This window comes from Magnolia sinica, chromosome 2 (assembly GCF_029962835.1).
Source record: "Magnolia sinica isolate HGM2019 chromosome 2, MsV1, whole genome shotgun sequence".
Classification (NCBI taxonomy): Eukaryota; Viridiplantae; Streptophyta; class Magnoliopsida; order Magnoliales; family Magnoliaceae; genus Magnolia; species Magnolia sinica.
This window is the reverse complement of record NC_080574.1, coordinates 15,089,978-15,101,452: the sequence shown is the minus strand read 5'-3', so window position 1 is coordinate 15,101,452 and position 11,475 is coordinate 15,089,978. Positions and strand designations below refer to the sequence as shown.

The following is an 11,475-nucleotide window of genomic DNA, read 5'->3' as shown; positions in this document are numbered from 1 at the left end:
ATTTTCAAGGTATTCCACTATCTTCGGTGGATCCAATACATAGTCTGGATTGATCCATCGAACTATCTATTTGTCTCATTGCAACAAGGAGCATTGCAACTTGCTAGGGCATATGGTACAGCCCACATGGAAAGATCGAGTGAGGATAGAAAAAAAGGAGAAGAAGATTAAAGGAAATGGTGCAACTATACACACGCAGGCTACAAGCGTTGAGAGAGACGGGGAAATGATTTGAATGGTGAGAGATTCATACTCACTTTTTTTGATGCCATAACCTATTTAGAACTATAAATCTACCTCATTTTTAGATTGACATCCATGCACTCACACACCCACTCACACCACATGGGCACTTAATCCCTGATCTCAGTGTTGAAATAGAGTTTGTCTACCACTGAGCCATGGAGCGGCCCTTATCATGTGGATGTTGCAAATTCATTTAATATATTGAACTCCACAAATCTTATGTAGCTGGTACTCCGTAACACTGGGACTCCATGCAAGCTACATGCAGAGGAAGAGAAGCAGGTAGGTGAGGGCTACTCCATGGGATGTTGAAGGTGTTTTATGATGAAAAGACCTGACAAGTTTTGCATTGTCGTTACTAATTATGAGGACAAAAATGTTGAAAAGCACTGGGGTGTGATAAGTGCCCCATAAAACTACCGTCAATGAATAGGCTCTAAGAGCAATATCTAAATTGTGGTTTCCACCATGGATGGAGCATAGTAATAAAATCACATTGATCAAGCAATCATAACCATTCAATTATAATGGCAATCAAATGGATTATTAAAAGTAAAATAGTCAGTGGTGTACATTAGAAAATCAAGTGTCTTCTTAGGTCAATAATCTGGCTATGCTCCATCCAATGTTGGGTCAACCATCTGGACAATCTAGACCACGTACAACTATGCCATGTGTACATTTTAAAGAGCCACCACCATTTCCAAAATGGTGCAAATCTGGACGCAGATTACATTGTGTACTGAGTAAACTCTGTGGGGCCCACCATGATGTATGATTCTTATCTACCCTGTCCATCTGATTATCAGCTCATTTTAGGACATGAGCCAAAATTCAAACATATCAAAAGCTCAAGTAAACACACCACACAAGAGAATGGGAGTTAAACGCCGACCATTGAAAGCTTATGAAAGTTTTGGATGAAGCTGAAAATTTGTTTTTCCCTTCATCCAATGTCTGTTTGACCTTATGAACAAGTTGGATGACAAATAAACGTCATTGTAGCCTCAGGAAGGCTTCAACGGTGGACATCATTATCCCCCTGTTTCTTCCGGTGTGGTCCACTTTAGTTTTGGGTATCCTTCAATTTTGAGCTTATGTACTAAAATAAGCTGATAAAATAGATGGATGGCATGGATAAGATTGGTAGCCCACTGAGTTAAGGCTATAGCATACTGATTTGGTAGGTAATCCGCTTCGTGCAAAACTATCTTAGTAGCCTGGACCACAAATGAACAAAGGTATGGATATTTCATGTCATGTTACCATGCATCATATGGGCAGTGGTTGTGCGTGGGCCATACAGAATAACTAACCCATGGAATATTTCGGCACCAATAGGTTGGTTGTACCTAATTAGAGTAGACAACCCAACTGTCCACATTGCAAGAAATTCACGTCAAGCGGCGTATAAATTACTATTTTTTCTCTTGCATCTATTTCACGCAGAAACACTCAAAAAAAAAATAAAAAATCAACATTCTCATTTTTCAACCATGCACAAAATAATTTATAAAAGAACACAAATCAAACTATCAAAATGTTCAATGTAATCGGTAACATTAAAACAACAAAAAAGAAAGAAAGAAAAGAAAAGAAAAGAAATAATGGGTAACAAAATATGATTATGTGTGCCGTCTCGGATCCGAAATGTTCAACTTCCAATGCTCGTCTAAGAACCCCATCTCGCCGGCTTTCTTCTTATCCCAATCCAATTCTACCTTCCGCTTCGGCGTCAGTCCGCAAAACCTCTGCAACGTTTCATTCATAGCGTCGTGCACCTTCCACCACCTTTCATGTGCTACGTCGCTTGCGTAGACACGTTGCTGGCTGAGATCCCAATTACAATCATAGTCTCTATAGCAATGCCATGGTTTAAGCCCAAGAAAATGTATGGTGTAGAGCTTCGGTGGGTCCGATCCGAAGAGTTGGTTCTTCATGCTCATTTCCGCTGACGTGTTCGCCCAGAAATTCTTCAAGAAATTCACTCTCCTTGGCAATCGATGCCACCACACAAACACCTCATTCAAGAATCCTTGGTCCCCACCATTGTAGGATACTACCTCATCTCGTTGGTCCATTAAGATTTGGAAAGTGCAATTCGATGGCTCGATTGCCATAATTCCTGAGTTGAAGATCACATCATCATTTCCGGTGGCGGACATTTGTGGGAAGTTGAAGAGAATATCGAGGTTGCGTAGCACGACAATGTCTGAGTCAATGAAGATGATCCTATCGTAGTCGACGAGCTGCCACAGGCGGAATTTGCTGTAGTTGTATTCATTGTAGGAGTTGTTCTCAGCTTTAGGATTCCGAATGCGCTCGATCTCACGGATTTTCCACCCGGATTCGATGAGTGCTTGGCGTTTTTCTTGTGAGATTGATCGATCGAGTAGGATGATTAGGTCGCGCTTGGTGCCTGTCTTGATAAGGCTTTGGGCTAGGGTTATGGCCCCACAAACGTACGCTTCAGATGAATGGATGACCGTTACGTACGCTTCTCTTTTTGGAGGACTCTTCGACATGGTTATTTTCGAGAGATCGTACACTTCATTTATTGCTGCATGGTACAGTAATAAAGCATTTCATTATCCTAAATAAAAATAATAATTAATATATCGAAGCGCCTGTAGCTCAGTGGATAGAGCGTCTGTTTCCTAAGCAGAAAGTCGTAGGTTCGACCCCTACCTGGCGCGTAAATATTTTTTATTTTTATTTCTAAACAGAATAGTGGACCATCTTTAGTGGGGTCCACTGAATGAAGGGGTTTGAATCATCAACAGATGGAGAAGCCAATAATCACATTTGATTGTTTTACCAATGGCTCATCTCTAATTGGTTCCACTGAGCAAAGGGTTTCAGTCGCTTTCCATCGTGGCCATCTTCAAACGGCCTACGGGTCCCTTGAATGAAGAAATCGGATTGCATAGTACTGAGTTACTCATTACTCCTCTGAGTAAAAACTCTGTTGAGCGAGTGCACCGTAAATATGTATAGTTTATCCACACTGTCCATCCGTTTTTCTAAATCATTTTAAGGGTCGAGCTTAAATTAAGCTTATCAAAAGCTAAAATGTACTGTACCACAATGATTTTCACCATTCAAACCTTACTAGGACTAAAAATGATGCTTATTTGTTATACAACCTGTTCATCAGATTACACAGACATTAATGAAGGGAAAAAATAAATATCAACTTGATCAAATACTTCTTTGCCTCCAAAATTTTCAATGGTAGATGTTCAATTCATACTGTTTCTGTAGTGTGGTCCACTTGGGCTTTTGATATGCTTAATTTTTGCCCCAAGCCATAAATTTATCTCATAAAATGGATGGACGGAGTGGATAAAATATATAAATCGCAGTGGACCCCACACAGTTTACTGAGTACGCAGTCCGCTTGGCTGAATGACAAGGTTGCATATAAAAAATTAAAATAAAAAAGACACTACGTGGATGGTAGAGGAGTGCGTTGTGGTTCACCTAAGTGGGCCCCTAAAGAAAGTGCTACACGAAAATTGAGCAGCCACCTCATATGTGATGTTCGCACCATGACCCATCATCAACGAGAGGGTCACACTATTTGGAGTGCCTTCCGGGTCACCCAATTAAACCTCTGAAGAAAATGCTACACGACAACTCGGCCCCAGCAGCAATTCACTAAAATCAGGCCACCTATCCACCGTAGGCTGATGAGCATTGATCCGAACCATCCAAATCATGGGTCCCTTTTAATGGAAAATAACCCAAAAATTACACTAATCGGATGATCTAACCTTTTGATCTCAGAGAATTTAGAGTGCCAAAGAAATGGACGGTTCACATTCAATCCGACAAAGGAATGCTGTGAGGATAGACGGGAAAGTTCATCCTCAGATGTAAATTTCCATCGCGGTACATCTTCAAAGGGGCCAACTTAATGAAGGTCCCAATCAGCATCGACACCCCAACTAATGGTGGAGTTTGGTGAGAGCAAAAGTTGGAGTGCTTTGCGGGTCAACCTAATTATACCTCTCAAGAAAGTGATATACAGAAAATCTGCGTTGATCCATCTTAACCATCCAAATCATGGCCCTCTCTTTCACATCGATAGTGTGATCCTAACCTTTTGATCTCATATAATAAACCTAAACTGCTGCGTATATTTTCAACCATCCATTTATCAATTGGATGGTACAGATCATCGATCAGTTCAATGGACTATGCACCATCCACAATGAGGCCCGCAATTTGAACGGACGTGATTAGTATACATAGTAGATAACGTAGCGTACCGGTCCGTTACGGTGTAGCAATCCTATTAGAAATATCAAAAACGTTACGATCCTAATAACGTTTCGGCCATGTAATGCATTATGAGATTATTGGAAGTCAGAAACGTTACCTTCGCCCCATAGCGGCAATGCCAACTTGCAAGAACCAACCGGCATAGAAAGCTTCTGTTCCAGTCTCTCAATATCGGGTTCGTACAACCACCAATCACTGTCCCATTTTACGAGATCATCACATCGGAAGATCTCCACCATCGGTCGACAAGAGCTCGAGAACACCACCTTCATCCTCTCTCTTCCACCTTTCTTCACCGCCAAATTCGCTGCAATCAAATGAATCTGGAGCCGTAGCACATCTCTCCTCCAACCTTCTTCCGGGTAACGACATGGCAACTGGGCCACGACCACATCCATGTCCTCATACATTGTAAAATCCGGCATTGGTATTTCGGGGCATGATGGGCCATCATTATCTTCTTCCTCATCAATCCACTCCGGAAACAAGTCCTTCCATTTGAAAAGATCCGATACCCGATCAAAGCGGACCACCACCGCCTTTTTTACACCATCCCAACCACCTATTTCATAATCATCACCCATATTAACCAAACCAATCGTCTTGTTTCTGATTATCTCATCTATAAAGCTAGGCTTCTCAAGAATAGCTCTCTTCTCATGCAGCTTAGTCTCCAAAACAGCTTTCATCTTAAATCCATCTTCATCCTACAAAACAATAGAAACCAAACTCAAAATAAAAACCCAACTGATAAAACCATGCCCACACCATAACAGATTAAAAGAAAGAAAAAAAAAACCCTTTTGGGTCACCACAAATTCAAGGTGTGTACTCACCTTACCTTCTTCAAATGACAATTGCGCAACGTGCACCGTATGAAGGGTGGGGCAATCTTCTGATAGAACGACGACGGCCAGAGGAAAACGGCGGCATAGGCGACAAGGAAGCAGGCTATGAAAGCAAGGTATATCTTGATAACCATGGATTTTGATGTGGTGGCCTTCATCATGGCCAAGCCCTTGACTGGCATTAGCTGAGAGAAAGGCTTCAACTAGAGAAGGCTATATATGTATTATTCTTCTCCTTTTTGTTTGTTAACTGTGTTTATATTTATAATAACACGTACGGTTTTAAGAATGCATTTGAGTATAATGCAGTGGTTAGAAGCAAAGAAATGGGGGCGTGGAAAAAGCCCAGTTATAGAGCTCCATGTGTCATTTCTTTGATGGGCTTTTCAGAAAAAAACAAAACAGGTTCGGACGAAACAAAGCTTCTCTCTCATGCTTTCTTAGCAAAATACAAAAAAGACAAAAAAAACCTTTGTTACTCTGGCAGAATAGATGATACGCAGGCGCTTAGAAATTATTTTAGTTGCATGCGGGTAATTCAAATTATGGTTACCAGTTTAAATGTATCATGGGTAAAAAATTAAGCTTATTTGTTTATCTGGCTATCAAAATTAGTGGGGATTTATTGGACGATCCAAAATGTAAAATATTAAATGTCCTGTTTCCACAAACAAGTGTCCACTGATGGTAGGTTAGGATTCTTCAATCAATCTAATTTTGGGTTTGTGACTTGGCAAGAGTGGGTTTCACAATTTAGTCGGTTTAGTTTGAGTAAATGCATGCCACGTACGCAGCTTCTGAGTGTCGTTTATCAAGAATCGCACTTGCCAGAGTATCAAATAACTCCCGGAGAGAAAAGGGTCAATTTTCAATATTACCCTGGGTTAAGTATCAAATTACAAAAATGGTCTCATCATAAACCGGGTGTCAGATAATTTCAATGGGAAAGCAGCATCGACTATAGAGAAGTAAAAAAGAAAAGAAAGGGAAAAGACAGATATGTCCTTGTGATTTTAATTTGGGTAGTTATTTGATACTCTGGCAGAATGTGATGGTTGATACGCAGGCACTAGGATACAGTATATTGTACACATGGCAAACAATAGCTCAAACTAAACTGCCCAAATCGCAGAAAGATGCTGCACAGATCTTCATCCTAAATTCAAATTAAATGAATAATCCTAACCTCTGATTAATGGGCCTTTTTTTAATAAAAAATTTGGACCATTGACTATTTTCCTTTTTGGGCTGATCCTACTTAGCCGGTTAGGGAATCGGATAAGTATAATTTCTGGTCTACCCACCGTCTAAATTGCAGTCTATGATTTGGAGGTTTAATTTGAGTTTAATTGTATGCCGCCTGTACAATTTCTTAGCTCCCGTCTATCAGCTGTCACCCTCTGCCAGAGTATCAAACACAAGACTTTCTTGACTGGTTGTTTCAGTTTTTTTGCACTTGAAAATACTTTAAAAAATCATTATTAAACTTAATGCTTGATCTAGACAGCCTAAAAAGCCTAAAATTGCATGTGATTTGCTCTATGTTCCACCCATGTTGGGGCCCACAATTTGGATTGGCTAAATCAGCTTACACGTGTCATATGTAAGGTAACAGAGAGGGCAACCATTTGAACATGTCCAAGGCAGTGCATTTCTTTTAATTATCAGAGAGGGGTAGAATAGTCATTTACTCATTTCGCATTTTTTTTAAGAGTGTTGCTTTCGAACGTTAGGAATCTCAATGGGGCAGAAAGTTCACCAACCAGTTGGGTGGACGGTCCAAATCCTCTAGAGAAAGGGCTCTTTTCAGTGCTAATGATAGAAATAAAGCAGAGCTCAACCTTCCACCTAATGATTTAAGAGAAGATATGCTTTCAACTCAGCAATTTAAATCGTGTGGTATGGATCCAGCTTGCTAATTTTATTATTGAAACCAGATCAATCTCACAAAGGATAGACGGTGGTTATTTGAAGGACACGTGATTCATTTCTCTTTAAATAGATTCTTACCTACTAGAAGTAGTTTATAGGGGTTCCTAGCCCCACAACCTATTTTACATGCAACAAACGTGTCAACCTAACCTCACTATCCTGAGGGTGAAGATGACTCTGTGCAAAAATGGCTCATGTGCAAATGGTAATGAACTGTATCTGTCTGCTGTCCACATTCAACATGCACTTTTGGCCTCTATTTTTATTTTTATTTCCTCCTCAGGTAAGCTAGGTTGAAACCCATGTCATCCAGTACCATTTCTGCATGGGCATAAATAGCGAATAGATAAATAAAACTATGAGCTGGATGAATGAAGTGGAGATGTGCCTTCGAAGGCTTATGTGATCACTATAAATCAAAGACAGTTCACAGTTAAAATCAATAATATAGAAAATTAAGGGAACTCAATTGTAAATTTAAATAGCTTGACCATTTATCATTTTAGTTGTCTACCTTATAAGGCAATTCCATTTACAGAATTGATTACATTTCATCCAAATCAGTAATAAATGGAAGAAGATTTAATTGTATCTCATTCATATCGACAATGTAAAGAGGTAGCTAATATATGTAGCTAGGTATTTAGGCATATTATTATATATGTGTACCATAAACCTCTCTTTGATTGTACACAGTTAAATAAATATAAAATGAAACCACAATCATATGGTGTGGAAAACTCTTATTTCCAATACATGTTCTCTTGAACTTTTAATAGTATCCAACTAAAAACTTAGTTAACACCATGAGTTTCCACCATTACTTATGCTTCCACATTCTTGCCTTCTCGTGGTCACATTAACTTTTATTACTATCCAATCTCTAATTTTATTATTTCTAACATCTATAATTTTGTAAAGGTGAAACTTGATTGATCCAAATTATCTCATCTCAATGTCTCTACTTTTGCATGTATTTTTCAAAGTCATGATTCATTGGAGTTGTCGTACCCCTACCTTTTCAAACATCTCACTAGCCTCAATGGAAAGAAAAGTGTTGATGTTAATCTGGCTCATCGATCGGCTATGGAACGAGAAACATCAAGATATTTTAAGTTGGATCAATGCCATACTAATTGAATGCGTTCTTTGAATATTTTATTATACGGATACTACTAGAGTTCGATATATAATGGACAAGACAATGTTGTTGTTGTTGTAATGATATATGTTTTGACCCATATTTCGAGTACTTGGTATGTACTTCGGATTCGAGATCCAAATAATGACTTTATACTAAATGTACTTAAATTATTTGATATGCTTACACAAAATTCACCTAACTAGTAGTATTACTATAAATTTAAGTTTCATTCTGTAATGTCTCGGAAAAAAAATCCGTACAAAGACCCGAGTACCACCTCAGGCAGAAATCACTACGAGTCGAATTTTGTAGAAATTAGACGAAAATTTATTAAGTACTAAACTGAATTAATCGGTAAATTAGGTTGAACCACTTTCTATACAAATTACAAGACCCAAAACTATTAGAATTACTAACTTAACATTTTCTAAAAACCTAAGATTAGTCTCAAAACCCATTTGTTCCCGGAAACGTATTGAAACTCCGTATCAGGCTTGGACTGCGCGTCGAAAGTCCGACTACCGCGAAACTATATGGTTATAACCGCCTTGTTGGGCTTGACAACCATTGCGGGAATCGAGTCCAAATAGTATCCAGAAACGCACAACTTGAGCCTAGAGCGAAGTGTGTGAGAAATGCGAATATCTTTAGAAAATGAACTCAGATTTAAGTGAATTGGGTCGTTCGCTTGCAGGCCAAATTTAAGGTTTCAGACCGTCAAATTCTAACCCAACTACACCCTTGGATCAGGAAAATTTTGCTGCACCCATTGGTTTACTTATGGCCCTGATCGAGTGGCGATGACCGTTGAACTGATATGAGTCCTCCACGATCAATCCACTAATCTGATCGAACCGAAACCTTAACCTAGTATAGATCCATTGTCAGGGAACTTTCTTCAGACCGTACGTAGGTAATGGACCTCCAGATGAGCTCTGTTGTTCCGAAATAGCCACCCCTTGGCTATATCCTAAGTATATTATAGCCTTGGGGCCATTGACATCACTTCTGGGCCTATATAATGCCCTAAACCCACCCCTCTCATCCATACGAATTTTCTAAAACCCTAGGAGAGAGAAGAGAAAAGAGGAGGAAAGAGTGAGGAGAAGTGTGAAAGATTTGTGGTTTGTTGTTGGGATTCACTCCCACCACTTCACGTGTCGAATCATCTCTCCCGTGTCACTACATCGTCGAATCCAAATCTGTTTTTGAATAAGAAATCCTGACCCTAATCTGTTTTAGGAATCCAAATAGAGAAATCGGTGAAATAGCTAACCTATTTCAATTTTTAGGTAACCCTTGTGCCGTAGACAAAGACGTAGCGTACGAACCGGGTTCATAATGAGTAAACTGACGAAAGGTGCAAACTATAAACATTTAGGTTATGGTTTTCAAGGCTTTCGTCAGTTAATGATTTATTACCAACTTGACTGCTGCCACATGTACTTAGATACGACGTTTCTCATGTATCACACATGTATGAACTATGTTGAATATATAATGCATTACATGTGTTTGTTGAAATGTTTAAATGAAAGTGCTATTATGATTTGTGCCTGCCATGACTATTAATCTTGGTTATATGTTTGTTGTATGTAAAATAACTCCTTTGCGAAAGGATTTTCTATAATATATGCTATAACTAAGTTAGGTCATGTATGTATTAATGTGTAGGCTAAGTGTTTGATAAGATGTTTGAATGAGTAAATATTTGTTGGATTGTAATTATTAAGGGTATAAAGATAGGATTCTCAACTACCTTATCTACATATATAAATTCCTTCAAGTAACATAAATTTCAAATATGTAATTTATATATGAAATGCATATGTATGATAACACATTCAATATATTTGTTAAAATGCTCAAATGAGAATCATATATGAATTGGTTGTTAAATGCTGTTATAATTTCACATGTGATTCCCTATTGCATTTAAGTGTGATTGGGACTACTACGTAGTTCAGGCAATCAGTAATGGTTTTCGATCGAGTGGCCGAACTAGTCTTGCCACAAGGGATACGTTCGGTGAATCCAAGTCGTACGGTGATTGTCGACAGTAGTTAGGCCACGAGGAGTGCTTATGCGCTCCATATCAATTAAATTAGCATGTGCTCCTACTAATCGAACTTGTCAAATAACCCGATTGGCCTATTATGTGTTTACCATGGATAAACGCTATTTCTTGAATCTAATGTACCACTTACCAATGTAAAGCCCATTTCAACCTTGGTACCACAATCCGCTAAGACCCATGAGCTGGGCATGGTGGTATGTGACACTATGGTTGAGTTGTCAGCCTACGTTGGGGTGACGAGCCTCCCCATAGTGACCAGTGAGTAACCCAAACTCGTGAACCGAAAACGGTGGTATGAGACACTGTATTCGAGCTGTCGGCCTACGTTAAGGTGACGAGCTTTCCCGTAGTGACCTCGAGTATAAACTAGGCTTATGCCGAGGTGACGAGCCTCCCGTAGCGACTTGAACTTGTCTATCCACTGCTTTTCAAATCAGGGGTGATGTTGCCCTATAACTTACCTATCGTATGTGATTAACTAGGATTGACGACCTTAGATGGATCATTATTTGGGTAAATGATAAAAATGGAGGTACCTTAGCTTCCCGAATCTGCTGTATGAACAAGCCTAATTAAATATTGGCTAACACGACCATGCACTGCATTATATATGCTTTGACAAGAAAGCGCACGTGTAAAGAGTATTGCATGCGCGATCGTGAGATGATGTCGCTGAGAGAGTGCAGGTGAGGGCATGCATCATTATAACATACCATTCTTGCATTAACTAGAGTAGTTAGGAAATGCTTGTTGTATTGCTTTATCATTACTGCTTGACTGAATTGATAATATGCTAACTTTTACCTTATAGCTCCACTGAGTTGATCACTTACTTCCACTCTAAGACGGTATTTTAAAACACCAACTAGACTCTGTTTTAGTTGCAGATAATGGCCAGGTTTACGAAGCGGAGCCTGATTTCTTCAACGATGAGGAGTTCT

The 11,475-nt window shown here is 39.2% G+C and overlaps 1 protein-coding gene and 1 non-coding gene across 3 annotated transcripts; one reads left to right on the top strand and one right to left on the bottom strand.

Moving 5' to 3' along the window:
- Positions 1–1,743: 1,743 nt before the first annotated feature.
- LOC131236271 (UDP-glucuronate:xylan alpha-glucuronosyltransferase 2) lies at positions 1,744–5,699 on the bottom strand. Of its 2 annotated transcripts, none has more exons than XM_058233397.1 (3): positions 5,375–5,699; positions 4,631–5,240; positions 1,744–2,806 (listed from the first exon to the last, which is right to left on the bottom strand). In XM_058233397.1, the coding sequence occupies exons 1-3, from the start codon at positions 5,561–5,563 to the stop codon at positions 1,872–1,874; spliced, it is 1,734 nt and encodes a 577-aa protein (XP_058089380.1). In that variant the 5' UTR covers positions 5,564–5,699; the 3' UTR covers positions 1,744–1,871. The 2 variants fall into 2 exon arrangements, with proteins under 2 accessions (XP_058089380.1, XP_058089387.1); XM_058233404.1 differs by having other exon boundaries at positions 5,370–5,498.
- On the top strand, positions 2,870–2,942 carry TRNAR-CCU (transfer RNA arginine (anticodon CCU)). The gene has a single exon. It is a non-coding gene; the product is annotated as a tRNA-Arg (tRNA).
- Positions 5,700–11,475: the final 5,776 nt, after the last annotated feature.

Excerpts from the sequence above, each read along its gene's own strand:
- LOC131236271 (XM_058233397.1), bottom strand. The coding sequence starts at position 5,563 with ATGCCAGTCAAGGGCTTGGCCATGATGAAGGCCACCACATCAAAATCC. Across the intron at positions 5,241-5,374 it reads GCAATTGTCATTTGAAGAAG|GATGAAGATGGATTTAAGAT; the intron begins GTAAGGTGAGTA and ends ATTGTTTTGTAG. Across the intron at positions 2,807-4,630 it reads ATTGCCGCTATGGGGCGAAG|CAATAAATGAAGTGTACGAT; the intron begins GTAACGTTTCTG and ends TGTACCATGCAG.